General features: G+C 41.6%; 1 protein-coding gene across 1 annotated transcript; it reads left to right on the top strand.

The window, feature by feature from the left end:
- Nucleotides 1-27: 27 nt before the first annotated feature.
- On the top strand, nucleotides 28-25,063 carry LOC111586729 (guanine nucleotide-binding protein subunit alpha-13-like). The gene is made up of 5 exons (XM_023296518.3): nucleotides 28-338; nucleotides 4,359-4,588; nucleotides 7,297-7,347; nucleotides 15,636-15,836; nucleotides 19,170-25,063. Exons 1-5 carry the CDS (start codon nucleotides 56-58, stop codon nucleotides 19,539-19,541), a joined length of 1,137 nt encoding a protein of 378 aa, XP_023152286.1. The 5' UTR covers nucleotides 28-55; the 3' UTR covers nucleotides 19,542-25,063.
- The last annotated feature ends 934 nt before the right edge of the window (nucleotides 25,064-25,997 follow it).

Genomic DNA, 25,997 nt, shown 5'->3' with positions numbered 1-25,997 from the left:
AGCAGGCAGCGGGCATGCGGAGCGCGTCCCCGTGTGTGATGAAGCTGTTGTAAAGATGGCGGACTTCCTGCCGTCCCGCTCCGTGCTGTCGGTGTTTTTCCCGAACTGTCTCCTGACCAGCGGGGAGGCCGAACAGCTACGGAAGTCCCGGGAGATCGATAAGTGCATCAACCGCGACAAGACGTACGTGAAGCGGCTGGTGAAGATCCTCCTGCTCGGGGCGGGAGAGAGCGGAAAGTCCACCTTCCTGAAGCAGATGCGGATCATCCACGGACAGGACTTCGACCAGAAGGCCAAGGAGGACTTCAGAGCCACGATCTTCAGCAACGTTATTAAAGGTGAGACTGGACCGGGATCGGGTCCGGGTGGGTTTAAACCGTGAGGCTGTTCCAGGGTTCGGTTCTGTTCGGTCAGTAGCCGCTAAGCTAACGGCTGCAGCTCCACAAAGAGTCCAGAGAAACGCCCATGTTGTTTATATGTTGTTATGTTGTTTATGTCTTGTTTGTATGTTGTTATTATGTTGTTTATATGTTGTTGTTATTATGTTGTTTATGCTGGTCTGGACCGGACTCGGTACCGGAGGCTCCCAGTCTGTGTTTCTGAGGACTTGCTGTAGAACCGGACCAGTTCTGATATTCGAACAGGAACCAGCAGAACCCTGGAGGTCCACATGGTGCTGGATGTTTACAGGCTTCATTCATGAGAGCACATGACAGAATCCACACGTAGGGAACTCCATGTGAGGGTCTTCATGGGTTCCTGAGGTTCTGCTGGTTCTGGTTCTAGATCAGAGGCCATTTTAAATTAATGTTTGTTTGGTGTTGGAAGTTTTGGTTTGTCTGCAGGAAAAATTCAATACGGAAGACTTCAGGAGTTTAAACTCAGTGAATGAGACCTGGTCCGGCTTCATTTGACTGATTTAATTCATTAATTCAGATTAATTGTTTAATTCAGATTAATTCAGATTTAATTGGTCAAACTAATGAGTATTTCTGCCTCCAGTCGAACATCACCGTTAAATCAGAACCAGTTTTAGATCCACGTCTTCCTTTCTGGAGCCTAAATAATGTTTCTGTCCATAATGTTCTACAGAGAAGGTCCAGCTGGTTCCTGGAGGTCAACTGCAGCAGTTTTATTGTTTCTTTTTTCTTTCATTTTTACATTCATTAATATTCTTAAAAATCTTTTTAATTATATTCAAAGTGAACAAATCCACTGTCAGACCTGGAAGTTCTTGCATTTAAATTCTGTCCTCGTCTGTAATTCTAGTTGAGGAGAGTCAGATGTTCATAAAGCATCTGTCTGGCAAAGGAACATCAACTACAGGGCCAGAGGTTCTCCAGCAGAAGGTTGGACTTGAACTGGAGTTTAATGTTTAGTCACTGGTCTGTTTCAATGGTTCGACAGAGTCACAAAACAGAAGTTAAGATAAGATAATCCTTTATTACTCCCCATGTCAGGGGAAATTTTCCATGTTACAGCAGCAATATACAGTAAAGATACATAATTAAAATAACATAATATATACAATATATAATAGAATGAAGGATGAGAAATGAATAAATAGAGTATTACTAACTATAAATAGATGACATCAGCAAAAAGTGGAGAAACACTAGTCGACCTGATTCAGGACCCAGGACTCACCTGCTTCAGGGTTCACCTGGACAGATAAGCAGTCCATCACAGGTGTGATGCCTACAGACTCATTCAGAGTCACACCTAGTTTAGAACCACCAATTAACCTGGAGCTGGAGAACCGGGTCAGAACCCAGCAGTAAGACCAGAACTAGATTCTAACCATGACTTCAGCTGTGAGGCACCAGAGAAAACCACTGATCCACCAAGCCGCCTACTTCTTCACTGCTTTCCTGGTCCGAGTGTCTTCTGTTCCTTCTGCATTAGGAGGAAGGTTCTCAGAAGATTCTGATGATCCACAGACGATGTTACGGTGGGAATCAAACAGAAGATGTTGGTCTGTGGAGGTTTAGACTCCAACATGCATCAGTGTTCCCCAACTGTAACTTTTGCTGAGTTTATTTGGTTGTTTTTATTTACTGAGTTTATTCTGCTTGTTTCTATTTACTGAGTTTATTATAAGCTTTGAAGGCCTCCTGATGAGAGCTGAAACATCTCCAGAAGGAGTCCAGTTGCTTTTCTGAGATGGAGAATTGACACAAACAGAATCCAGGGAGGTTCAGGAGGTAAACAGGGAAGCTGGAAGAGTTCGCTGAGCTCCAGTCAGAGGAAGTTTCTGACACCTGCCGTGGTTCAGCCTGATGCTGGAGCTGCTGCAGCTAAAAGGAAACTGTCAGCGGTTTGAAGATGTCTCATTGGAGGATCTGACCGGTGGAGCATGTTGGACATTGTTGGATTCAGCAGTTTGTTGAAATCATTTTGTCATTCAGACACGTTTTAATGAAAACGTTCCTCTTGGCTTCATTTAGAACCACAGAATGTTCTCCGTTTATTAGACGGGATGTTGGGTTAGGGTTAGCCATAGGGTTAGCTATAGGGCTAGGGTTAGCCATAGGGTTAGCAATAGGGCTAGGGTTAGCCATAAGGTAAGCAGCACATCTGGTGACCTACAATACATAATGCACTAAAATTAATGTAGTTTATGGAACACATGACTGAATTTCTAAACTGACTCACCTGAAGAAGAGAGCACGTTATTAGATCCTGATCTTCTATGTCGGAGATCATTTCTGAACCAGATTAGCCCACTTGCAGGTCTGAGAGCCTTGCTGTGTTTTAAACGTTACCAAAATGATGTCATCTATCAGAGCCAGAAACTGGATAAACAGAAACTGTTCCTATGTTTCCATATTTCCGACGGTCCTTGAATGAGTTGTGTGCATTTCTGTCCAGAAAAGAATCCAAATGTGTGCTTAACATTCTAAATTATAAATGATGACTTTACGTTTCTCATTTAAAAATCAGCCAGAAATCAACTGTTTAGACCTTGTCCCGTAGAACCATGAAATGTTCTGTCCTCCTCAGAACAACTGGGAAACCGACGATCTCATGGAAACCCAGAATACTCCAACATGACATTATGGTTTCAGAGGTGAAGAACAGCACAATATACCTGCAGAGAACACAGAGGGGTTTAATACTGATGAATTCCCATTATGGCACGCTTGTCTGAAACAGTGACTAGAACTTTAAGGCTTGATGTTCACCAGCAGTTGTCTCCAGGCTGCTGCTCTGCACCACCAAATAATGATTTTCAAAGATTAACAGACTCATCATAGAAGGTAAAGATGGTGGCTGATGGCTGTGAATTTATCTGTTTTCATAGAATTTGAAGCCATTCCCGAAGTCGGAACAACTGAATACTAAAATAACCCTTAGAAAAGGAGTTCTGTTAAAGTCATCCTTGGAACTCATCATGGTGCTCATGTAGAACTTTACCAGACAAATGGAACCTTTTGACTTCGTTGAAGGTTTATCAGGGTTTCTTTTAGAGTCGCGCTACAGACTAACAGTAGTGAAAAAAGTTTACATCCATTGATACCAACCATGTGAATCATTAAGTGTTGGTTTCCAATGAATCCTAGAACACAGAATGATGGAAGCATTCACGTTTTGGTTCTTTCATAGATTTATCAGATGTCTTCTGGAAATATGACAGAATCTGCTGGATCATAAATATAGAAGCAGAAATGCTGATTTATGGTTAGATGTCTTTTGTCCATTTTCACCTCAGTTGGGTTCTTTTGGTTTCCATCCAGAAGGTTCTGGTTTATCTCTGTTCCCTCCACTTACCTGTAAGGAAATGTGAACAGTCTGCTGATTCAGATCCGTCCATCCATGACCTATACACCGCTTTGTCCTCATTAGGGTTGCGGGGGGACTTTAGCCTATCCCAGCTGACTTGGGGCAAAGGCAGGGGACACCTGGACTGGTCGCCAGTCTGTCGCAGGGTGATTCAGATTCCATCACATCAATAGGAGGAAGTGTTTGTCTGAACGGGTCTTTGGTTCCTGGTCTTCCTGTGGATCATGGACTGTAATGGAATCTGTTCTGAGATGGAAGCTGCCACAGTCAGTTAATGGACTAGACTGCACATGTTTCAATAATTGATCATGTCTTTGTTTATTAATACATAAAATTGTGTGTTTGTGTCTTTTCATACGTAAAGATGATGTTTTTCTAAATATCTTTGGATTTTCAGTGGTTTGTTGGATGTTTGAATCTGAATTCATCCATTTCTGTCATTTTGAAGACAGAGTTGTTTCTTTAAACACACTCTGCAGATTAGTCAGTCATGGTTGCAGCCAGTAATTGCAATCCACAGAGAGACAGATAATCTGAACTAGAACAGAATTCTGACCTGTTTGTTCCCCCCCCAGGTATCCGAGTGTTGGTGGATGCTCGTGAGAAGCTTCACATCTCCTGGGGGAACCCATCCAACCAACGACACGGAGACACCATGATGGCATTCGACACCCGTTCAGCGATGGCTCATGGTCACGGTATGGTGGAGCCCAAAGTCTTTCAGCACTACCTGCCATCCATCCGGGCGCTGTGGGCCGACCAGGGCATCCAGAGCGCCTACGATCGCCGCAGGGAGTTCCAGCTGGTGAGTAAATACACAAATCCAAACACTTGGCTGTACAGAACTGATCTCACAGCCTATTGTGACTCCTGAGGATTGTTAATGTGTCAGTGTGAGCTGTGCAGCAGAATCCAGCATTTAGTTGCTGTTAGGATCCCCTTCACTCAGAACAATCAGCTGACCACATCCACTAATCATTCCTTTATGAGTTACTCCGACATTACATCTGCTCAGTTTTCTTTTTTCTTCCAATCAGCACACAGTTTATCCACCAACACAATGCCTGTTTATTACTGAGGTCCTGATACATTCTCCTTAAATATCTGCTGTCCTCTCCTGGAGGACTGAGGTTGATGTATCAGGCTGCATGTTGTTTATGGACCAGGACCTGTTGGTGTTCCCAGGTGTCCTCGCTGAGCTCCGTATCTTCTGGTGCAACATCTGAGCTTGTGTAGAAGTTTCAAGGGTTAGGGCAGAGGTGGGATGGTCCAGTGGTTCAGTGGAGGGATGGTCCAGTGCTTCAGCGGTGGGATGGACCAGTGCTTCAGTGGAGCGATGGTCCAGTGGTCTAGTGGAGGGATGGTCCAGTGCTTCAGCGGTGGGATGGTCCAGTGCTTCAGTGGAGGGATGGTCCAGTGGTGGGATGGTCCAGTGGTCCAGTGGAGGGATGGTCCAGTGCTTCAGTGGAGGGATGGTCCAGTGGTCCAGTGGTGGGATGGTCCAGTACTTCAGTGGAGGGATTGTCCAGTGGTGGGATGGTCCAGTGGTCCAGTGGAGGGATGGTCCAGTGCTTCAGTGGAGGGATGGTCCAGTGGTGGGATGGTCCAGTGCTTCAGTGGAGGGACTGTCCAGTGGTGGGATGGTCCAGTGGTTCAGTGGAGGGATGGTCCAGTGCTTCAGTGGAGGGATGGTCCAGTGGTCCAGTGGTGGGATGGTCCAGTACTTCAGTGGAGGGATTGTCCAGTGGTGGGATGGTCCAGTGGTCCAGTGGAGGGATGGTCCAGTGCTTCAGTGGAGGGATGGTCCAGTGGTGGGATGGTCCAGTGCTTCAGTGGAGGGATTGTCCAGTGGTGGGATGGTCCAGTGGTTCAGTGGGATGGTCCAGTGGTGGGATGGTTCAGTGGTGGGATGGTCCAGTGCTTCAGTGGAGGGATGGTCCAGTGGAGGGATGGTCCAGTGATCCAATGGTGGGATGGTCCAGTGGTGGGATGGTCCAGTGGTGGGATGATCCAGTGGTTCAGTGGTGGGATGGTCCAGTGATCCAGTGGTGGGATGGTCCAGTGATCCAGTGGTGGGATGGTCCAGTGGTGCCGAGTCAAGAGGATGGATTCGGTTGTTGTTAATCAGTGAACTGAGTTTTGGTACTTTAAATTCTGAATGTTATTCATCACATGATGATCCCAGAATCATTTGTCAGTTATTTTAGAAACAATTTTCACATTTAGAGACTCCATCAGCTCAGTATTTATGTTTGCTTGATACTGTGGGATGTCCTGTAACTGGGTTAAAGAGTGAACGGACCACACTGGAAGTCTGAGAAAAAGTCTTCTTACAGCTGATGGAGCAGAGCTGATGGAGGCCTGACCTTCTCCCTAACCGTAACCCACATTGCTGTCTACAAGTTTAGATTAAGGCTCTAACAGCTTCCTAACAGGATCTTTATCTCTGAGTCCTGCAGTGAGACTCCAGCAGATATTCAAAGATTCGGCTGGCTGAGCTTCAGTGTTTTGTGCTGTTGTTGGGATATTACAGGTGTGGTCATTTTGTGAAGCTTTCCTCTACATGTTGCTGCATCTCCTAAGATTTCTTCAAGGATTTTAACTGATAGTCAGCTGTGGTATCAATCAATGAGTAATTATTCATTAACAGAAATAATTTACTGTGTACAGCTCGCCATAATTTAAGGTTTTTTAGCGGTTTTAATGCAAGAATTGGCCCAAAATCCAAAGTCTTAAACCCAAAGAGGAGCACAGCTTCCTGCTCCTTTAGATATTTATCAGGTTAATATCAGGTCTAAATGTGTTGGAACAATAAGATGTTTAGAAGTCAGTAATGAAGAACACCCTGGTTCCTAATGTTCCTACCTGTAATATAAATAACATACATCTGAATTGCTAGTTTTTACTGAAGAGCAAATACTGTGTTCTGCTTAGAGGTAATGACTGTCAGGTAACACGGTTTAGAATGATGTGAAGTTTAAAGGATTCTGTCTCTTTCGTTATTTACTGGGTTCATCTCAGCACGCTGCTGATTGATTCATAGATCAATGAGTCCATATCAGCTGGAGCTGCTCCCGAAAACTGATCACTGTGAGGTCACTGAACGTATCACAGGTCAGCTGACCATTGCAGAGTATCAGTGTCCTACAACAGCACCAGTGTCCAGAACCAGTGTCCTACAATAGAACCAGTGTCCTACAACAGAACCAGTTCTAGTGTGTTTTAGCTCTGCACATCTGAATCATTTACAGTGAATTTGGTGATTGGTGGATGGTGATTGATTGGTAGATGGTGATTGGTGGCTGGTGTTTGATTGGTGGATGGTGATTGGTGGATGGTGTTTGATTGGTGGATGATGATTGGTGGATGGTGATTGGTGGCTGGTGTTTGATTGGCAGATGGTGATTGATTGGTGGATGGTGTTATAGGGAAAGCTTAGTGTAACTGGGGTAGATGTGCAGCAGTTTAAAGTCCTGTGATGTGAGACTAAACTCATTTCTGTTTTTCTCTCAGGGGGAGTCAGTGAAGTATTTCCTGGACAATTTGGAAAAGCTTGGCCAGTCGGTAAGTCCTGTCCACTCACTGACAGCCTCACATCCCTCCACAGATGATCGGTGTGATAGCGCTCAGCTAGTTAGTGGAAAACAGAAGTGAAACAGTCGTCTTCCTGTATTTAGTCACATCTCCACACTAGGCTGGTTCTCCATGAAGCTACCTGCAGATACATCTGGATGTTCCACAAACACTGCTCATCTCCAAAGAAAAGAAAAATAAAATATACGCAAACAGATTTATTTCTGAGACATAAACATAATTCCTAATTCTTAGTTATGTTAAAATAAAACCACTACAGTTTTTCTTAATAAAGCTGCACTGAAACACGCTTTAACTGATTAAATGAAATATTTCTACTGCACCAGAAGTTATAAAACTATTGAACTTGTTTAGACTAAATATTGTGGGAAACAGCAGAGTTGATCTAAATATGTTATAACTGCCTTTGCCATATCTTTCCTGTATTTGCAATAATTATATGAAATTACTGAAACTGAACTCAACGAAAAATTGTTCTGCAGAAAAACACAAATGAGTGGAAATTATATTTGGTGGCTGGCTTTGGTGAAAATAGAATAATATACTTTAAACACATAAAGTATTATATTTATATTTATTATATTCGTGCAACATGAATGTAGAATGAGCACAGTGAGTTAAAAATACATCATATTTGTTAGAATGCTGTTCTCAGGTTAATTAACGTCTTAGCTTCGTACAAAACTTTCATACTTTCACTTTGTATTTGTTTCTTTTTAACGTTTCCTTCAGACGGCCGTACGCTCTGATATATATATATACAGTGGGGATCATGGGAGTTTGGTCACCCCAGGTAAAAATTTGTATTAATGTGCATAAAGAAGCAAAGGAAAGATGGAAAAATCTCCAAAAGGCATCAAATTCCAGATGATACATTCTTATAATATGTCAAAAAAAGTTAGATTTTATTTCCATCATTTACATTTTCAAAATAGCAGAAAACACAATAATGGTGTCTGCAAAAGTTTGGGCACCCTGCAGAGTTTATAGCATGCACCACCCCCTTTGGAAAGCTGAGACCTGACAGTGTCATGGATTGTTCACAGTCATCGTCTGGAAAGACCAGGTGATGTCAATCTCAAAGGTTTTAAATGCCCAGATTCATCTGACCTTGCCCCAACAATCAACACCATGGGTTCTTCTAAGCAGTTGTCTAGAACACTGAAACTGAAAATAGTTGATGCTCACAAAGCAGGAGAAGGCTATAAGAAGATAGAAAAGCATTTTCAGATGCCAATACCCTCTGTTCGGAATGTAATTAAGAAATGGCAGTCATCAGGAACAGTGGAAGTTAAAGCAAGATCTGGAAGACCAAGAAAAATATCAGACAGAACAGTTCACAGGATTGTGAGAAAAGCAAGTCAAAACCCACGTTTGACTGCAAGATCCCTCCAGAAAGATCTGGCAGACACTGGAGTTGTGGTACACTATTCCACTATAAAGAGATACTTGTACAAATATGGTCTTCATGGAAGAGCCATCAGAAGAAAACCTCTTCTACATCCTCACCACAAAAATCAGCGTTTGAAGTTTGCAAATGAACATATAGACAAGCCTGATGCATTTTGGAAACAAGTTCTGTGGACTGATGAGGTTAAAATAGAACTCTTAGGCCAGAATGAGTAAAGGTACGTTTGGAGAAGAAAGGGCACAGAATTTAATGAATAGAACCTCTGTCCAACTGTTAAACATGGGGGTGGATCAATCATGCTTTGGGGTTGTATTGCAGCCAGTGGCACAGGGAACATTTCACGAGTAGAAGGAAAAATGGATTCAATAAAATTTCAGCAAATTTTGGACACTAACTTGATGCCATCTGTGAAAAAGCTGAAGTTAAAGAGAGGATGGCTTCTACAAATGGATAATGATCCTAAACACACCTCAAAATCCACGGTGGATTACATCGAGGCGTAAACTGAAGGTTTTGCCATGGCCTTCACAATCTCCTGACTTCAACATCATTGAAAATCCATGGATAGACCTTAAAAGAGCAGTGCGTGACAGACAGCCCAGAAATCTCAAAGAACTGGAAGACTTTTGTCGCGTTTACAAGCTGTGATACTTGCCAAAGGGGGCAGTACAAGGTATTAACTCTGCAGGGTGCCCAAACTTTTGCAGATGCCATTATTGTGTTTTCTGTTATTTTGAAAGTGTAAATGATGGAAATAAAATCTAACTTTTTTTTGACATATTATAAGAATATCTTATCTGTAATTTGATGCCTTTTGGAGATTTTTCCATCTTTCCTTGGCTTCTTTATGCACATTAATACAAATTTTTACCTGGGGTGCCCAAACTTTCAATCCCCACTGTATATATATATATATATATATATATATATATATATATATATATATATATATATATATATATATATATATATATATATATATATATATATATATATATACATACATACATACATACATTTTTTTTAAAAAAAATCTTTATATTATACATGCTGTGTTTTATGTGTTGCATTTTTATTGCTAGAGTCTGTCAAAGGAGAGTTTCTGTCACCGTTTGGGACTGACAGTAAAGTTTATCTGGTCTATTCTGTTCTGTTCTATTCTATTCTGCTCTATGTTGTTCTATTCTGTTCTGTTCTATTCGGTTCTGTTCTATGCTGTTGGTTTTGCGTGAGCTTGTCAGTGATGACTCAGAGATCACATGACTCGGTGTCATCAGCAGTTCCACAGTTCTCTCTACTAGTCTAGCAGTTGAACATTTTTCTCAAGGAGCTCAAACTGAAGCTCTGGCTGGTCCAACCTTCATGTGGAGGATCTTCTCTGGTGATGGAGGTGGATCTAGACCAGGTTTACCATGGGAGGAGCTGAAACATGGGAGGAGTCTGGCTCAGATATGCACCTATTTGTAGTCTTTTACCTCCATGTGGTGAGTGGGTTCATCCCTCAGACTGTCAGAGCTCAACTGTGATGCTGAGATGTTTATTGGAGATCATGGACCTGAACTATGAGGTGTCTGCAGCTCACACACCAGAGATTACTGAAGTTTTCCTGGAGCAGCAGTCGGTGTTCCTCAGCGGTCAGACTCATTCAGAGGACTGAGCTGTAAAGTCTGAGATCCACCTCAGAAACCTCAACCTCAGTCAGAAAACTGATTTTAGAAGGGGTTTATTACATAAACTGATTAATAATAATAATTAAAATAATAATAATAATCAACATTCTTTAACTCACTCTTTCTACTTCAAACATTATATCATATTCTAGGTCTGACTTTGTCCCATATTTCAGGATATATATATTCAGGACCTAACCTCTACATAACCTCTAACTAACCCTCTAACTAACCTTTAACTAACCCTCTACCTAACCTCTAACTAACCCTCTACCTAACCCTCTAACTAACCTCTACGTAACCTCTAACTAACCTCGAACTAACCTCTACTTACATTTAAGCTGTGGCCTGCTGGAGCTTTACGAGGTTCATGAGAGCCCAGTTTGGATGCAGAAGCACATTTTAATGCGTTACTGAGCTATTCAGTAGTCATACAGTCACACTGGATGCATTTTAATAACTTTAATGTACTTGAAGTGTGTGTTATTGTAGAAAATGGTACCAGACTGGGATATATCTGTCTTGATCAGAACATCTCTAGTCACTACATCTCTGACTCCTGTACAGTTCTGAGTCTTAAAGGTTTCTGAGTTAGCAGAACAATGAGCCCAGCATACTGCCAGAGTCAGAGAACCATCTTCAGCTACATCTATCTTCATCTGCATCTATCTTCATCTACATCTATCTTCATCTACATCTACACAATATTGCCAAAAGTATTGGCTCACCCATCCAAATAATCAGAATCAGGTGTTCCAATCACTTCCATGGCCACAGGTGTATAAAATGAAGCATCTAGGCATGCAGACTGCTTTTACAAACATTTGTGAAAGAATGGCTCGCTCTCTGGAGCTCAGTGAATTCCCGCGTGGAACTGCGATAGGATGCCACCTATGCAACAAATCCAGTCGTGACATTTCCTGGCTCCTAAATATTCCACAGTCAACTGTCAGCTGTATTATAAGAAAGTGAAAGTGTGTGGGAACGACAGCAACTCAGCCACCAAGTGGTCGGCCACGTAAACTGACGGAGCGGGGTCAGCGGATGCTGAGTCTGGGTTCGGCGGTTGCCAGGAGAACCATACTTGTCTGACTGCATTGTGCCAAGTGTAAAGTTTGGTGGAGGGGGCATTATGCTGTGGTTTTGTTTTTCAGGAGCTGGGCTTGGCCCCTTAGTTCCAGTGAAAGGAACTCTGAATGCTTCAGCATACCAAGACATTTTGGACAATTCCATGCTCCCAACTTTGTGGGAACAGTTTGGAGCTGGTCCCTTCCTCTTCCAACATGACTGTGCACCAGTGCACAAAGCAAGGTCCATAAAGACATGGATGACAGAGTCTGGTGTGGATGAACTTGGCTGGCCTGCACAGAGTCCTGACCTCAACCCCATAGAACACCTTTGGGATGAATTGGAGCGGAGACTGAGAGCCAGGCCTTCTGGTCCAACATCAGTATGTGACCTCACAAATGCGCGTCTGGAAGAATGGTCAAAAATTCCCATAAACACACACCTAAACCTTGTGGACAGCCTTCCCAGAAGAGTTGAAGCTGTTATAGCTGCAAAGGGTGGACCGACGTCATATTGAACCCTATGGATTAGGAATGGGATGTCACTTACGTTCATATGCGAGTCAAGGCAGGTGAGCGAATACTTTTGGCAATATAGTGTATCTTCAGCTACAGCTTCATTTATCTTCATCTACATCTATCTTCAGCTACATCTACATCTACATCTATCTTCATCTACAGCTACATCTGCAGCTATCTTCATCTGCGTCTGTCTTCATCTATCTTCAGCTACATCTTCATCTATCTTCATCTACATCTATCTTCATCTATCTTCATCTACATCTATCTTCAGCTATATCTACATCTATCTTCATCTACATCTATCTTCAGCTATATCTACATCTATCTTCATCTACATCTATCTTCAGCTACATCTATCTTCAGCTACATCTGTATCTATCTACATCTATATTCAGCTACATCTACATCTATCTTCATCTACATCTATCTACATCTACCTTCAGCTACATCTACCTTCAGCTACATCTACCTTCAGCTACATCTATCTTCAGCTACGTCTATCTTCATCTACGTCTATCTTCAGCTATGTCTACCTTCATCTACATCTATTTTCAGCTACATCTATCTTCAGCTACATCTATTTTCAGCAACATCTACCTTCCGCTATATCTATCTTCAGCTACATCTATGTACATCTAGCTTCATCTGTCTTCAGCTACATCTGCATCTATCTTCATCTACATCTACCTTCAGCTACATCTATCTTCAGCTACATCTATCTTCATCTACATCTGCATCTATCTTCAGCCACATCTATCTTCATCTGCAGCTACATCTATCTTCAGCTACATCTGTCTTCATCTACATCTATCTTGAGCTACATCTGCATCTACCTTCATCTACATCTACCTTCATCTACATCTATCTTCATCTACATCTATCTTCAGCTACATCTATCTACATCTATCTTCAGCTACATCTATCTTCAGCTACATCTGCATCTATCTTCATCTACATCTATCTTCAGCTACATCTATCTACATCTACCTTCATCTATCTTCAGCTACATCTATCTTCAGCTACATCTATCTTCAGCTACATCTATTTTCAGCTACATCTGTCTTCAGCTACATCTATTTTCAGCTACATCTATCTTCAGCTACATCTACATCTATCTTCAGCTACATCTATCTTCAACTACATCTACATCTATCTTCATCTACATCTATCTTGAGCTACATCTATCTACATCTAGCTTCATCTGTCTTCAGCTACATCTGCATCTATCTTCATCTACATCTATCTTCAGCTACATCTGTCTTCATGTACATCTGCATCTATCATCATCTACCTCTATCTTCATCTACATCTATCTTCATCTACATCTATCTTCAGCTACATCTACATGTACCTTCAGCTATATCTACATCTATCTTCAGCTACATTTACATTTATCTAAATCTATATTCAGCTACATCTGCATCTATCTTCAGGTACATCTATCTTTAGCTACATGTGTATCTATCTTCAGCTACATCTATATCTGTCTTCATCTACATCTATCTTCAACTACATCTACCTACATCTACATATATCTTCAGCTACATCTAACTTCAGCTACATATATCTACATCTAGCTTCATCTGTCTTCAGCTACATCTGCATCTATCTTCATCTACATCTATCTTCAGCTACATCTATCTTCATCTACATCTGCATCTATCTTCAGCTACATCTGCATCTATCTTCAGCTACATCTATCTTCATCTACATCTATCTTCATCTACATCTATCTCCAGCTACATCTACATCTACCTTCATCTACATCTGTCTTCAACTACATCTATCTACATCTAGCTTCATCTTTCTTCAGCTACATCTGCATCTATCTTCATCTACATTTATCCTCAGCTACATCTATCTTCATCTACATCTGCATCCATCTTCAGCTACATCTGCATCTATCTTCAGCTACATCTGCATCTATCTTCAGCTACATCTATCTTCATCTACATCTACCTTCTGCTATATCTATCTTCAATTACATGTATCTTCAGCTACATCTATCTAAAGCTACATCTATCTCCAGCTATATCTACGTCTATCTTTAGCTACATCTATCTTCCGCTATGAGAACAACAAGGATGGATTAAACATATTCATGGTAAAGAAGAACCCTACTGCTGTGCTTTGGTCCTGCTTGGTTTCTTCCTTGTGTTTCTGAAGCTCTCTTCCTGCTCTGTCTGAATAATAAGTCAGACGACATCCTGGGGACAGTATCCGGGTTCCTCCAGTCTCTCCGATGACTCCTCTCCTCTGGAATGCTGTGAATGTGGATCTGCTGGAGTCATTCCCTCAGCCTCACGTTTCGTGATGATGTTACATCAGAGTTTCATTCATCATTGATGAAGTCTGCCGTCACTCCCTAGAACACAAGGAAGCTGGATTTATAGTCGAAACGAACCTGTCGGATAGTTTCAGAACCTCAACCCAGTCTGATACCACCTTAAGGAGGTCTGACCAACCAAAACCAAACTTCAAGCTTTAAATTGGTCAGCAGTGTGGAGGTGAGGCAGTGTACTTCTTCTTTTAGTTCTTCAGCTGTTGATGGATTTTTTCACCATGAAAACATATAATCTTGTACAGCTATTCTGAAAAATATGAGCTGTCTCCCCTTAAACAGCATCACATCTTCCTCTTTTCCTGGAGACCTTTTTTTCTTCACAGTCCAGGACAGACATTCAGATGATGAACATGTTTGGTTTCTAGTGTGGTCCAACAGTTGGTTTGTAGGACTTAATCTGAGACACCAGAAGGTCAAAGTCTTTATTTGCTGGTTTCTGGGCTCAGACCTTGGTGGTCAGACAAGATTTCTGTTCTGAATGGAGGAGACACTGATGCTCATTTTCAGACCAGAGAGAGGACGAAGAAGACTCAGATGGAAAGTACAAAGATCTGAGGAATAAATGGAGACCTCCACATGTCGACCAGTCGTGGTGTGAACTGGACCTAAATGATGGACGTTGGTTTGGTTCCAGAAACAACCATCTAAAACTCAACAAGAACTTTGGAGGCAGCATTGACTCTCAAATTTCATTTTTATTTCATAAATCAGCAGCAATATACACAACATGATTTGTTCTTATTGTTGGTTTTGTTTTTTAATGGTAGGAGCACCGCTGCTTTTCTTAATAAAATAAAATGAACTCATTTATTCTCATTTTATTAATCCTATGTTCCTGTATTTGTAGGTTTTGTGTAAAATTGTATGGTGAAAGAGCATCAGAAGAATATTTAAAAATCAGTGAAGTTATTGTTGAAATGATGATGTGAGTTCTGTCTGCTAAACCAGGAAATGCAGATGGAGCTATCCATACAGATGTTTTTGATTTTATTCTTTTTTTTAAATCAATAATATCCAGGATGAGTTGTTCTTCAAGATAAATGAGGTTCTATGAACAATCTTCCTTTTTAGCAACTTGTACCAATTGTATAATAATAATAATTGTTATTCTTATTATCATTATTATGATTATTATTATTATTGGACTGAATCTGTGCTGAGAAGTTTTGGTGTAAAACTTGGAAGGACTGGAAACTGTTGAATCTGTGGAACCTTCTTCTAATGAATCGATGATCTAATTGCAGGACTACCTTCCCAGCCAGCAGGACATCCTTCTGGCCAGAAAGCCCACTAAAGGCATCCACGAGTACAACTTTGAGATTAAGAATGTGCCCTTCAAAATGGTGGATGTGGGTGGTCAGCGCTCTGAGAGACGACGCTGGTTCGAATGCTTCGACTCCGTCACCTCCATCCTCTTCCTCGTCTCCTCGTCTGAATACGACCAGGTGAGTCTATGACAGCTTCTACGTTTCACTGAAACCTGGAGCAGAAGATCTCACAGTAGAGTGAGGTGAGCTGCAGGTTTCTCCTAAAGATGGTCCCGGTGGTCTTCAACACAGAGGCTTGGAGATCTCCTGGTAGTTTAAGTAGAAGATGTTCAGGTACTTCAATTCATGGAACTTTGTACATCTGCATGAAACCTCTTGACTGCCAAATCAGCTCATCATCTCAGGAGACTCTACATAGCATGTCAAGACCTCCAGTATCATAGAGAAACTGAACAACCCCTGAAGCAGCACTTTGAGATATACATATGTATATATATATATATATATATATATATATATATATATATATATATATATATATATATATATTTACACTCTGCCAAGGAGGCAGGGCCTTGGCAGTCATGTGGCATTGGTTTGTCTGTCTGTCTGTTAGCAACATTACTCAAATTACGCAAATACTGCTGAAATAAGTATGTTAAGTAAATATCATTTGTATTTGTCAGTCAATCCTAAACATGAGTTGTTCTTATTAGCTGTCAATCACAATATGTGATTTGATATGTCTAGCAGAAAGAGGAAAATATTTAAACTGAAATAAAGTCAACCTTATACACTTTGAAGAAACCAAATGCTAGATATGTTAAAATGTGTCTTAAATTTAGCAACAAATTAGATTAAGACTAGACAATGTCTCTCTTATGCACTGTTTTGGGAAATCTGCATTTGTGTGATCTATACTTATGTTCTTCCTGCCACAATAATTACATTATCAATTCATCTAGAACAGAGTCAGAGTCCAGATAATTTTATTTATTGTCTTAGATTTGTGGTTTTATTTTTTTATGCTCTTTATTTGAGACATTTCTTACAATAATTCTATAATTCCAATATTTGGATATTCTTACGAATTAAGGATCTACTTATCATATTAAAATTAAAAGACTAACTACATCAGATAATAATTTGTCCAAAAAGGTAATTATTGTGACAGGTGTACCTCTTACTCAGATATATTATACTAAAGCAATATTCATAGCAGCTGGACCAGAGATAGTCTCTGATTTACCTTTCGCTGTCTGAGCTCTGCATGCCTTCATTTCTCTCTCTGAACTCTTCCTCCTCCATCTTCTCTCTGGGATGCTCTTCCTCCTCTCTTCTTTTAGGCTGGGAAAAGCTGCTGCTGGTTCCCTTCCTCTTCATACTTTACTGTCTCCTACAAGAATCACACTGACTGAACTATGTATTTTCCTTTGATAATTTTCATTATTAACTATGATACAATCTGATGTGTACAATTTAAACCTTTAAAGAGATACTTAACATGTAAACGTTTTTCAGCTGTAAATTAAGTGATATGACTGTACTATGATGAAACACATCAATGTTGGTGTTATTATGACCTTGACACCAAATATTATATATAAAAAAAAAAAACAGCATTAAACAAGGAGGATGTAGTTTTCAAACAGTGCATGAAAACCTGCTGTGACTGGGGGTTTGGTTACACTTTAATGTCATGTAAAGTCTTATAAAGTCTTGAATATTTGATTTCTTTTGACTTACAGTCTGTTGTCAGAACCACAGGTTGTAATTATCAAAAAGAAAGAAAAGAAAAACTTCCACAGACGATCCCCCACCATCCTTCTGTGGCTGTTCTCTAACATTAGCTAGCTACATAAGTAAAAATTAGCAAGGCCCAGACTCACTGGAAACCGTGGCTCGTCTCGCAAGCAAACACTTTATGTGAATTTAGACACTATTGGCGTTTAATACATTGTGAAGAGTTATATTACCATGTAGTCTAACCCAGTCTAACTAGTGTCTTACTGTCACACTGAAGTCCAGCTGTCATCCACATGAGTGAGGTCTAAGAACAGCCCCCTCAGGGGGGCGTGTCGCCTCGTATCTGTAGCAGCATAGACTGTACAGGACGTGACGTCTACATGGTGCATTCGAAAGCACTCGGACATCGGAGCTTCTCACGTTATTCGTTTTTCCTGGACTTTCGCTCTGTACGGCCGGCCACAACTTTTCATGTACATATTTTTGAATTAGATCGTTCAGAACTGGGGTGGCAGCCGGGGTGGCAAGGCATCTTCTAGGGGTGGCAGTTGCCACCCTATGCCACCCCAGTAGATCCGCCCCTGACGGAAGGGAAGGAGAAACTGTCCTGACCAGTCTGGTGAAGAAGGAACAGAAAACATGCAGCTCCAGAAGTACCAGCTGTAAGGTATCAGGACACAAAGTAGGAGGAAGAAAGACACAAAAACTCAGGCAGAGAACAGTGGAGATGATTGGAGGTACTTGGAGAGTACATCTTCCACCTGATCAAGGTCTACTAATGTTCAGTGGTCTGGACTTCATAGGTTCTCCTGGTGGTCCTCCTCTCCACCAAGCTGCATGCAGTAGGGCTGATATTTTCTGTATAATCTTGCTGACAGACGTAGAACAGAGCTGACTGCATTCTTCAGAGAAGCAGAACCAACAGTTCAACTGAGTTTGTGCAGTAGAACAGGGCTGTAGAATCAAAGTCCACTTTGTACATTCCTGTTTCTACATCCGGGAAATCATGAAGATGAAGCTTCTTCTAGGTTCTGGTTTGGTTTGAGGTGTACCTCAGAGGAGAGCTTTGACCAGGGAACCACTTTGAAATGTTCCTGCTGTAGTAAAAAGCTGAAAGAACATGTTACTAGGGCTGGGCAATATGGCCTAAAAAAAAAAAAATCTCAGATTTTTTTCACAAAAAATCCCGATTCACGATTTATCCGATTTTTTTTTTTTTTTACCCCCTACCTAATCTCCGCACGCCGGAGTCCAGTCTACTCTATGCAAATGAGCTGCAGCCCTCTCCAGGTAAACACACCAGATCACAGCTGGAAATGCGCCGCATGTGGCATGCTGGTCTGGTTGCGGTGCATTTTCCGCTGCGATCAGGTGTGTTTACCTGGAGAGGGCTGCAGCTCATTTGCATAGAGTAGACTGACTTCTATTTTATGCAAATTGGATGCGGTGTGCAGAGATTCCACACATCGTGAAACTGTCCTCAAACTTCGGAACTAGGCATCGGTGACCTAAAACGAGGACAGATTCAGGCAGGCATTGGTGGCGGGTGCTGATGAGAAAATCGATTTTCATTAAAACAAATTGACATTAAGTACAGAGTCGAATTAATCGATAAAATCGATTTATCGCCCAGCCCTATATGTTACTATAGTTAGAAGCCATTTTTATCTCAGGTCTTTCTGCAGTAGAACTCAACCAACCTTCTTCTCATTAGAGAAATACTCGTCACTGTTACCTTTAACCTCACATATCTGCCTTCTCCAGGTTCTGATGGAGGACCGACAGACCAACCGGCTCAGCGAGTCCCTCAACATCTTCGAGACCATTGTCAACAACCGGGTGTTTAGCAACGTCTCCATCATCCTGTTCCTCAACAAGACAGACCTCCTGGAGGAGAAGGTCAAGCAGGTATCCATCAAAGACTATTTTCCTGAGTTCTCAGGTGACCCAACCAGCCTGGCAGACGTCCAGCGCTTCCTGGTTGAATGCTTTCGCAAAAAGCGCCGCGAGCAGCAGCAGAAGCCACTGTACCACCACTTCACCACGGCCATTAACACTGAGAACATCCGGCTGGTGTTCCGGGACGTCAAAGACACCATTTTGCACGACAATCTCAAGCAGCTGATGCTGCAGTGAGGGAACTGATCGGGAGGAGGGCAATGGAAAGTTGTTCCACGGTGCCTTTTCCTAAGCAGAGTGGCGTTCCCCTCCTCATTGACTGTAATCAGCACCACTACTACCCTCCACGCTTGCTCTCTGCCTTACTGTTCACTGTGACTTTAAACAGACTTCTGCTGAGAGCTCCGGTCTCCTGACCTTCAAACCACTGTAAATGACCTCTAACCCCACTCTTCTTCTGTGGTGTTCCCTCCCATGTGTTGGTCTGGTTGCCTTCTTTCCTCTGCTGCTCGGAGTCTTTCTAGGTTTTAAAGCCGTCAGCAGCTGTTTCCAGGTGTTCCTTCTGTCCAGAACCTGCTTAGTTTTGTCTTCTGTTCTACACCTGCTCTCCACTGACGCTTGGTGATGACATCACTGGGTTGGGTGGGGTTAATTCCTGTGAACAGGTGGACCAGGGCTAACTCAGACACACATAGGAACACTTATTGCAGATTCCCGTTGAGTTTTCTAATGCTGCGTTTCTTTTTTTTAATCTGCTTCTCACTGACTGTTACTTATTTAAAGAGGTGGTATGGATGGACCACTAGCGCCATGTTAACAGGCTACTGCAGGACGCCATGCTAACAGGCTACTGCAGGGCACCATGCTAACAGGCTACTGCAGGGCACCATGCTAACAGGCTACTGCAGGGCGACACCTTGTACTCTCTCTTTCTCTGTTTCTCAGGGCACGTTATGAACCACTTCTAGACGATTTGAAGCCATTGAGTCCAGCAACAGATCTGTGGTTTGTTGTTCTGAAAGATGCTTCCAAAGCAGAACTCCATCCATCTTCAACCTGGAGCATGTCTGACTATCCGGGTCTGGACAAAAAGACCTCCTAATTGCATTTACACCTGGAATTAATGTAGTTTCTATGCATGCTGTCTGGTCTGTACAGCTGGTACTAAGATACCCGATCAGACCTCCAGGTTTACATCAGTAAAGTGGAGATATTTGGCCTTTTGACTGTTGCTCAGAGAAAACCAGACATTTGAGGATGTCACCGTGGATTCTGAGGGTTTCATCACAGATGTTTGCTAACAGTTTAAGTTTCATTGACCAAACAGTTGGTGATTTAAGAACATAATTGGCATGTTAGTTTCCGGTGAAAATGGTTAATTAGTGATGTCAGTATGCAGGTGTATTCAAAGTGCCCTTTACACAACTCTGAACCAAAGACTTCCAGGTCAGAGATCAGCTGTTGAGGCCCATCCACTGGTGGTTGGATGGTTGAAGGTCTCCAGAGCTTCCTCAGACCTCATGATTCCTGCTGCCATGTTTCCTGTGTGCCTTTAAACAAACCCAGACAGACCACATTTAACACCAGGACATGGGTGCTACAAACACTAGATCCTAAATAAACCAGCTGTTGGAGAAGTCAGTCTATCAGTGCTGAACTCTGTGGATCTCCAGGAGTCTCATTGCTTCCAGATCTTCTGGGGTAAACAGTGAGTCACTACTGGAAGAATCCTGGAGTTTAAATGTTTAAAGAAAACCTGAATGAAGCCCTGACAGAGGTCAAGGTTGAAGATGGTCAGATCTCTGCTGGAGCCACATGGAAACACATGGTTTATCTCCACTTCAGCTAAGAAGGTGCAAAAAGCAGTTTTTTTCTTTGCAGTTTTCTTTTTCTTCCTCTGAGTAAAATTGCCAACTGAAGTGTTGTATTATTCAGATGATTTTAATTTTTAAAGGTACCTGTCTCTCCTTCCACACATCCTAAGTTAAACTAAAGGGATGGAGCAGCCTGATGTTCTGAAGAACCTCAGTAGGTCTCCTGGCTGCTCTCTGTATAAATCTATGTACAGTTTGTCCTCTAACGTCTACTATATGGTGTTTTCCTCTCAGTACTAACAGCTGCTGGAACTCACTCACTTCCTGTACGAGTCTTTGTTTAAAGCTACAGCTGTTAGCTTCTGGTGTTCTAGGAGAAGTTTCTGCTGCTCAGCTTTCTCCAGATGAACATGAGCTCCAAAGTCCTCCATGTCTGCATTGCTTCATGCTAACATTAGCAGCTAAACAACAGCGTTAGCATTTTGGTTCATGCTAACATTAGCAGCTAAACAACAGAGCTAGCATTCTGCTTCATGCTAGCATTGGCATCTAAACAACAGAGTTAGCATTCGGCTTCATGCTAACATTAGCTGCTAAACAACAGAGTTAGCATTCAGCTTCATGCTAACATTAGCATGAAACTGAGTAAAGACTCCTGTTGCTGACAGCAGCGAATCTCTGAGGAAACTGAACAGAAAAACAGTTTCAGAGACTTTCCTGCTTTAATCAGTTTTCTAAATTAGAACCTAGAAAACCTGACAGCAGAATAAGAAACGATCTGATCACCAAAGCTTTACAGTTCTAAAGGCCTCGTTATCTCCAGAATGACCCCATTCAGACCTGATCAGGATGTTAGTATTATTGTTATCAGAAAAGAATTCCTGTTTTGATCGTTTAATTCTGACTTTTTGTTCAGTTTCCTGTTTTAATTAACGCTGTTTCAGATTTTCAGTGCTTCTTATAGAAAAGATGGAATAAATGGAGGACAGAGGAGTGCATCAGTAGTGTAGTCACCGATCACCTTTTTACTTGACTGTTTATTTGACTGTTCATTCAGCAAACAGCTCAGAGTTCTGAGCAACACATTTAGAAAAAGGTCACATGATCAGCAGAGACTATTTTTAGGTGGAGGGTTTGAGTTTTCTGACATCTCGGTGTTTGTTCCTCTTCTTCCAGCCTCAGGATGAATCAGTCTGATGCTAGTTCAGGTCTGAGTCTTGTAGCTTTACAGATTCTGTCCTTTACACCAGCATGGATTCTGCTGCCGTCTGAGCGTGAAGCAGTGAAGTCACATGATGGCTCTGGTGTTTTCCAACAGTTGAAAAGAGGAAGCTGAGTTTGTCAGACTTGGCAGCATGATTCTGTCACACTGAAAGCTTCTGTCTGCTGTTGGACTAAAGCTGAAGCTGCAGAGTCTCTTTGTCTGGACTGGACAATAAATCCATGTCATCGCTTCAGACCAGAGCATGAAGTCAGACTGGCCTTTATGCTGCTGAACAAACTGTTTCAGTTCTACAGCTCAGACTGCATGTTGTCACCAGGAGCAGATGTTCTGATGTTCTGAATGCTGCTCAGCTCTCTCCAGAGTTTCACATCACAACTGGACCTTACATAAAGACGGTTCTCAGTAATGAACCTTTACTAAACCTCCAGCAGCATCAGAAGTCCACAGGAGGGGAAGTCTGAGCAGCACTGAGTTCCAGCAGGAAAGTTCATGAATTCATGATGACCAGCTGTGGAAAACTAAAAGCTGTTACTTTAGTGTTTAGTTAGAATGATCAGTTCCTCTGTGAGTGTCCTCCACAAAATATACAGGACCTAGACTGAGTATGAAAATACAGTTTGGCTCATATTGATGTGTGCAGGTTAGAGTTAATAGGGTTAGAATTAGTAGGGTTAGTAGGGTTGGTAGGGTTAGTAGGGTTTGGGTTGGGATTAATGGGTTAGGGTTAGCGGGTTAAGATTAGGGTGGTTTGGGTTAAGGTTAGTAGGGTTAGTGTTAGTAGGGTTAGGAGGTTAGGGTTAGCAGGGTAAGGTTAGGGTGGTTTGGGTTAAGGTTAGTAGGGTTAGTAGGGTTGTTAGGGTTAGCGGGTTAAGGTTAGGGTGGTTTGGGTTAGGGTTAACAGCCACATTGTTCGCAGCAGAACTGTATTGATCATGTGAGATCAACGACTGCTGAAGGCAGCTGAGAAACTTCATAATAAAGGTAGTCAAGCCTAATGTTTAAACCTTCCACAAGTCCAAACATCCACACCATGGAAAAGATCAGCTGCTGCTGGTTTCAGTCTGTTAGTAATGAAGGGAACAAAACTGTCTTAAAGCACAACAGTTAGTTTTAAACCTTTTGGCAAAGTACAGCAGACTTTATTTTTCAGCACAGAACAGTTCAGTCCAAAAGTCTTCATATTGACCAACTAGTTTCTTCTGGCTGGAAATGACCGTAAAATTGTTAGAGATGTCAGCCATGATTTATGCACTTTGTTGTACTTTTTTTTCTAAAATGACATTTCATGGGTCACTGACTGACTAGTAGGGTTAGTAGCCACTGACTAGTAGGGTTAGTCACTGACTAGTAGGGTTAGTAGAGTCACTGACTGACTTGTAGGGTTAGTAGAGTCACTGACTGACTAGTAGGGTTAGTAGTCACTGACTAGCAGGGTTAGTAGAGTCACTGGCTGACTTGTAGGGTTAGTAGAGTCACTGACTCACTAGAAGGGTTAGTAGAGTCACTGACTAGTAGGGTTAGTAGTCACTGACTAGTAGGGTTAGTAGAGTCACTGACTAGTAGGGTTAGTAGTCACTGACTAGTAGGGTTAGTAGTCACTGACTGACTAGTAGGGTTAGTAGTCACTGACTGACTAGTAGGGTTAGTAGTCAGTGACTAGTAGGGTTAGTAGTCACTGACTGACTAGTAGGGTTAGTAGTCACTGACTAGTAGGGTTAGTAGAGTCATTGCCTAGTAGGGTTAGTAGAGTCACTAGTCCTGTGTTTTTTTAGTCCTAACTAGTAACTGAGTAGAGAAAAACTGCATCAGCTGTACTTAGTTTATTAGAACCCATCAGGCTTTAGGGTTAGAATAATGAAGAACATATTTAATACTGTTATTAATCTCTAACTGCGTCTGATTGTTTCCATTTCCAGCCAGCAGACTCTCATTGGTCGAATATAAACCTCTAAATCAGGTCTGCTGTAAACGACTCGTATTTCAGGATTAAAGGCCTCATTGAGCTTCTTGTTCAGTCTGAAGGTTTTTATGAAGTGAATCTCCATCAGAGAACAGCGCCCCCTGGTGATCAGCTGCCCTCCTTTCCCTCCTCCACACATCCATCACTGTCTGAAAATTCACTGTTACAGCGTTGGACAGGTTTCTGTTGGAGTTGTTCTGAAGCCTCCATCTGTCTCCAGCTCCTCTGATGGAAGGTCCTAGATGGAACTTTAGAGTTCTGCTCCAGAAGCTCCTCTGATGGAAGCTCTGATCTCCAGAAGCTCCTCTTTCTAAACTCTGCTTTGTTACACTTATGTGTTACTGTTTTTTTGCACTGCATCTTTGTGTTGTGTGAACCTGACATTAATGTTCTACATCAAATATTTAATTCTTTATGATAGTAGAGAGAAAAGCTTCGTTTTAAAGTGTTTGGTCTGAAGACCCTGACGAGGAAACTGAGTCCAAACTATGCAACAGCAGTGTTCCTCAGCCATGACGGTGTTTTATTGAATAATGTTCCTCTGATGATGCTCTTAATGCCGCTGTCTTATAGAACTGTGTCTTAAAACTACATCAGTAAAAGAATCTGCCAAATATTCTGATGTTAGTGCCTCCTTCTGCTCTGCTGTGCAATCATCTTCAACAGTTCGAGGCCACAAAAAGTCTTCAAGTCGTTCACATGAAACGTTTCTCTTCCTGTACAGTCTAACTTCTACTCAATAAATCCAGCTGTTTTCTAACGCTGCTGCTGTCGATGATGTTTCTCTTCACACAAACCAGAGAACCTCACATCTGGAGTCCTCTGTTCAGGTTCGGTTCAGTTTCCAGATAAAGACGTCGTCTTCATGTCACGATTCTTCAACTCAATGTTCAGTCCGAGGAGAAGCTCAGATAACATCCCATTTCCATTAAAATCTATCATTTATAGAAATATTTCATTGATAATTTGTGATAAAATGTTGGAGGTTTAGCCATATAAAATATATGAAGCATTTAATTATTCTGCTAATTAAAATATTGTTAGCTGAACTAATGAAACAACAGCAGCTGATTCCATCCCATAAACACTTTATGTTCTTATATAATCTGTTTATGAGTAAATATGATTTAAAACCTCACTGAGGACGTTCCAGGAAGATTCCTGCTCAGATATAAACTGTTCTGACTTTTCATTCTGAAGCTTTCAGACTTTTTTCCTCATGAAGCTTCTAAAGCTTTTATGAATCGGATCAACTTATGGTTTAATGAGTTTCTGAGGATCATCAGACTGAATCTAGATTCTCTGCTGAGTGTTTTATGGCTTTTCTCTTCCTGATGAACAGATCTGGAACTAATATTCAGAATAAACTACTAATACTCTGTTCTATTAGGACACCTGGTTGGGGGTTAATAGATGTTTCTGACCTTTTGATTTAAAATGTAAATAATAATCACTGGAAATAAGAGTCAGTGCTTTGCTTCTTGTAATAAATCAGCACCAGGATTATTGAAACTAGAATTATTTCTCTCTGAGACTCCAGTAAAGCAGTGATGTTATAATAAGAGATAAACAAGATGTTAAAATTATTCTACAGATTTCCAGTTAAATATCAGTAAATGCTAAAAGCAACAATGAAATTCAGTACATTTAAAAGTGAATTCCATTGATTCTGCGGAAGCAACAGAGCCAGTAGG

The sequence above is a fragment of the Amphiprion ocellaris genome, chromosome 19 (genome assembly GCF_022539595.1).
Source record: "Amphiprion ocellaris isolate individual 3 ecotype Okinawa chromosome 19, ASM2253959v1, whole genome shotgun sequence".
NCBI lineage: Eukaryota > Metazoa > Chordata > Actinopteri > Pomacentridae > Amphiprion > Amphiprion ocellaris.
The sequence above is the reverse complement of the archived record's forward strand: the minus strand, read 5'-3'. Positions and strand labels throughout refer to the sequence as shown.